The sequence below is a fragment of the Merops nubicus genome, unplaced genomic scaffold, assembly GCF_000691845.1.
Source record: "Merops nubicus isolate BGI_N331 unplaced genomic scaffold, ASM69184v1 scaffold5079, whole genome shotgun sequence".
Lineage (NCBI taxonomy): Eukaryota > Metazoa > Chordata > Aves > Coraciiformes > Meropidae > Merops > Merops nubicus.
Window position 1 is genome coordinate 8234 of NW_008630031.1, and position 4753 is coordinate 12986.

Sequence of the window (4753 nt, forward strand, 5' to 3'; positions counted from 1 at the left end):
TGTTTGACTGCTGGATTTTCAGCCCTTCCTGTTTTGAAATACTAGGGATCTTCAGTAATGCGTGCTCAATAACTTGCAGCTGTACATAAAATTGCTGTTTGCATCTCATGTGTTTAGGGTGATGTAAAGTCTGGTCAAGTAGACTTTGAGGCTGAATCATTAAATTTTTTTTTTTTTTCTTTTTTTCCTTCTGTCATCCCAGATTAGTTTCTTGGCTGTGAAGAGCCACGGACACTTTGTGCCCTGATGGGGGACTCAGGATCCAGACGAGCAACTCTAGTATCTCGGTTGCCAATATTCAGGAGAAGTATTAGCCGGAGGCACGACTCCCTTCCTTCCTCACCTTCTTCTGCTAACGCCATTGGTGTCCACACCTCCTCCCCATCCAGCACCAACTCCAGCTCAGGGAGCACAGGCAAGCGCCGGAGTATTTTCCGCACTCCTTCCATTAGCTTCCACAACAAGAAGGGGAGTGAGCAGAAGTCTGACTCGGCTGGTCAAAGCGCCAACGTCTCAAACGGCGCCCAGTCCTCCCTCAGCTCTTTTCAAAAACTGAGCTTAGAGGAACACATTAAAAGCAGAGGAAGGCATTCGGTTGGCTTTGGCAGCTCACGTAGCAAGAAGATAACGAGGTCTTTGACAGACGATTTTGAAAAGGGAAAGGAGCCCTCAGCTAATAAGAATGTCTTTATAAATTGCATAAGCTCTGGGAAGAATGAGGGGGATGATTCGGGCTTTGCAGAGGAGCAGAGCCGACACTCTGTCAAGCAGTCCACGCGAAAACTTCTCCCTAAGTCCTTTTCATCACACTACAAACTTTCCAAACCAGTTCCAGAGAGTCAGTCCGTTTCCTCCATGCAGCAGTCCAGGTGCTTGCTGGAGGTTAAATCCTATGTGGAAAGTGAACCTGTGATTGCCAAGTCCTCTCCTCCATGCTCGGCCGAGACGACGGAGTGCATGGGAAGCTCCTTGCAGTCCCCCTTGCTCTCGGCTGACCTCACGGCTGCCCAGACCCCCTCTGACTTTGTAGCTCTGACAGAGGATTCTGTTTCAGAAGTAGATGCTCTGCCCAGCAGTGGGACTGGGGTGCTGCTCACGGAGGATTTTGGCCACAATGTCTCTACCTCTCAGATCCTATTTAGTCCTGCTGCTGCTCCTGTGAGGGAAACGGATGTCGTGGAAAATACTGACCGTACTGCTGGTGTATCTCCTGTGAGTCACACGAGCTCATGTAGTGTTGAATCCAGTACCTTATTCAAAACCTCAGCTGCTAATCAAACAAAAGTATTGTTGCAAGCCAATGAACTACATATTAATGGTGCCAGGCACACAGGAGAAATAAACCCTACAAACGCACATTTAGAAACCTTTGCATTACAGCATAGAGAAGAACCAGTGATACTCTCTCAAAACGCACAGGGGTTGAATGGGCCCAGAGATGAAAGCATGCTCTCCAAGCACACAAGAGACACAGTTCCTGTAATGGAGTCTAAGTTTGTTCCATGTTCTGAATCCGAGTCCTTTAAAACACAACAGGGTTGTGAAACAAACCGTTCTAAAGGTATGTCTCATGGTCTTTCCATTGTTGGGTTTGGTGTGGGTTTTTTTGTGTCAGTTCTTCTGTAAGAATTGTTTGGTCCTAAAGTGTCTTTGCAGGGTTGCAAGTGCCAGCTATAAAGTTCAAAAATTATGAATATTTATTGTCCTCCTTACAAAATTGTAGGAATTAAACAAAAAGTCCATGACATTTTTTGAGTCTGCGTTTTACAGTCGCTAACACCCATCAGTGCTGTTAGTGGTCGTGCTTTCCTGTTGTAGAAAATGAATTAAGAGAGTATTGATTCTTGCCTCTTGTTGAAGGCTGAGGCTGGTATTTTTGAGGTGTGCCTATTTTAGACTTGAGCCAAAGAATTGTAATGTTTGAGGTGGAAACATCACCAGAGAAATAAACCGTCCTTTAGCCTGGTTATAAAAAAATAACACAATTTATCTTATATTGATCTGCGTTTCAAAATGTCCTGACTCTTGCTTACTCTATTCACCTAATGATATATAGTATCTTGAAGCAGAAGTTTCTGTGGCAGAGTATGAGAGCTCCTATTTCTGCTTCCATTGGTAATAACATTGTGCAAGTTCTCATTATGTGAACTCTGCAATGGAGAAAGTTAATTATCATCTAAATTTCACACTAGATCTTTAGCTTACGAAAAAGAATTTGGACATCTTAACAAGATTAAGTGGAAAGGCTGTGTCCAGAAATCCCAGTCGATAGAGAGGTAGATGAATAAAGGCACCAGGCCCTTGAATGAAGGACACCTGTCAGAAGACATTAATCTCTGATGGTTTATTTTCTCAAACCATTCAAAAGACTGGTATTTTCTTGCATAATCCTGAGGGTGTATCTGGTGGACCCAAATTTGTGAGAGTTAACACCACTGCATTTATAGTGTTTGTATTAGAAGACGAATGAGTGTAAACTCATATGAATTCATAGCCATTGTTTTGCTTGGCCACTTATCGCTGCATGTAGATTATAAGCAATCAAAAGCAATCTTGGTTTTTTGAATTATTTGTCACTGCAAGGCTTGATTGGTTATCATGTGCATAAATGGCAATATAAAGTCAAATTATTCCACTAAATTAGCTTTCACCAGAAGGGATTTCTTTCCCTCGGAACCTTAGTCAATTGGGAGAAAAAATATTTCCAATTATGTATGTTACTGGTCCTGAGCACTCAGTGGGTCTTCCTTGCAATGTTGGCTCGTCTGAGTATGAGCTCATCTTTTTGAATCTGACTTACTAGACAGTATTACAGAACAGCAAGTGAGTGGCTTGGAATAATATTTAGAAATACAGAATGTATTTGAAACTCATGCTTCAGCAGTCACATATTTAATCTGTATTTCCAGGAGGCAGCTAACAGGATTTGAAAACCAGATTGAGGGATTTTTGTAAGTGGGATTCATGGTTACAGAAGCATTAGAGCTGATGCTGCACTATATAAAAGTTGATTAATTGTTAGAGTTTTATAGTCCTGTTCAAAACGTAATTTCTGTTTTTACTTGTGTGGTGAAGAATGTAGTTAAAATTAGAAAATGGCCAAGCATACAAAGGGACTATAGAAAAAAAGGTAAGAAATCCTGTCATATGAAATGAAACAAGGATAGAAAAAGCTGATGTGACATTTGGTAAGATAAGATTATAAATAGTTATATCTGTTACAAGCAGACTAGTCTGAACATTTGGTTTTTACTAAAACAGTATTTAAAACCAGATGTGAATGTAAAATATTTCTGTTCATTTTCTTTGGTAATAGATACTTTCTGTAGCTGGTTTCCTAGCTGATATCATTATAGATATCATTGTGAATGTAGCATTAATGTATGAGCAGGTTGTATATTTCGTATATTTCTTAGCATACCTTTATATGATACAGATTTTTTTTTGAATGTAGCATTAATGTATGAGCAGGTTTGGTGGGCTGTATATTTCTTAGCATACCTTTATATGATACAGATTTTTTTTAAAAGCTGTGGAGAAAATGGCTGTTCTCTTACAAAAGGCAAAAGATGACAAAATTCCCTGGTACATATATTGTGCTTTTTCCTTTCCCCACCTCTAAATTTGTTCTTACACTTGAAAATGTAATTTTGCTCCTTTTTTTCTGATGTGTTATTGTCTAACTGGAGCTGGGGACTGGAATAACCCTGCTGGCTGCAGGCTGGGTTTGGAGGGTGCAGATGCAGGAAGGCCAAACAGAAGTTGAAACTAGTGTGCATCCCTGTCATGTGCAGTGATCACAAAGCTGTGACCTGTCCCTACAACACCTGGACTTGCCTTGGGATGCAGGATAAGGCAGGTTGCCTTTTGGCACCAGTGGAACAGCAAAATTTTCTCTGGCGTATTTTACTGGACGGCGTTTTGGAAGTGTCCTAGAATGTGGGGAGAAAAGAAAGGCTGGAGGAAAGGTCCTGCTGGATTCTGTGAGGAGCTGTGGACTGGGATGTAGTGAGCTGAGTGTGCTAGTCACGGGGGGCTGAACAGCAAACTAGTAGCCCAGGTGACACTTTGATCTAGGTAAGCAGGATATGCCTTCTACAGAACATGTCTTATGTAACGGCCTTTCACTGTAAGCATTTTCAGCAAAGCAGTGTTCTCATTAAGAAAATACTTCTGGAGGGTAATTCTCTGTAACGATTGCTGATCGCTTCTCTATTTGTAGTTGATCTTGCCAATAGCTTCAGTCCATACCGAGAGGGACGGTTTGTTGAGAAACGACTGAGGTCCTCTTCAGAAGGTACTGCTGGAGGCAGTCGGTTGATCATCAAACCAAAGGATGGAAATGCAGAGGAACTTAACAGCCTACGGAAGCAGAGAGCAAGCTCATCGTCTTCAAAAATGAACAGCATGGTGAGTTTCATTCCCATACGCATAAGCTTTTGTTTTTCAGTGATGTAACTATAATGAGAAGCAGCAAGCTGATCCAGGCTCAGCTACAGATATTAAAAGTACTTTTTTCAGAGTGTGACATTGTGAAAAGGTTTGTATACTTTCCATGAAGAGATTCTTATTGTGCTGTGCTGATTTGCCTGGGAGAAAAATACTGGGAGAAGGAACTGCAGTGAAGTTTAGCAGGACTGTTTCTGAGGTTAAATAACGGTGGGCTACTCTGTGGTAAGTTTGTATTGTTACTATCTTAGTTATTTCATGGACTCATGTCTGATATCAGTGAGATGAGATTCAGATCAGAAGC

General features: G+C 41.4%; 1 protein-coding gene across 1 annotated transcript; it reads left to right on the forward strand.

Annotated features, from left to right (window-relative positions):
* Window positions 1–246: 246 nt before the first annotated feature.
* CCSER1 (coiled-coil serine-rich protein 1) lies at window positions 247–4410 on the forward strand (the record flags this gene model as incomplete). The annotated part of the gene is made up of 2 exons (XM_008947121.1): window positions 247–1561; window positions 4223–4410. Coding segments are annotated over exons 1-2 (1503 nt in total), but the record flags the coding sequence as incomplete, so codon positions are not given.
* Between the last annotated feature and the right edge of the window lie 343 nt (window positions 4411–4753).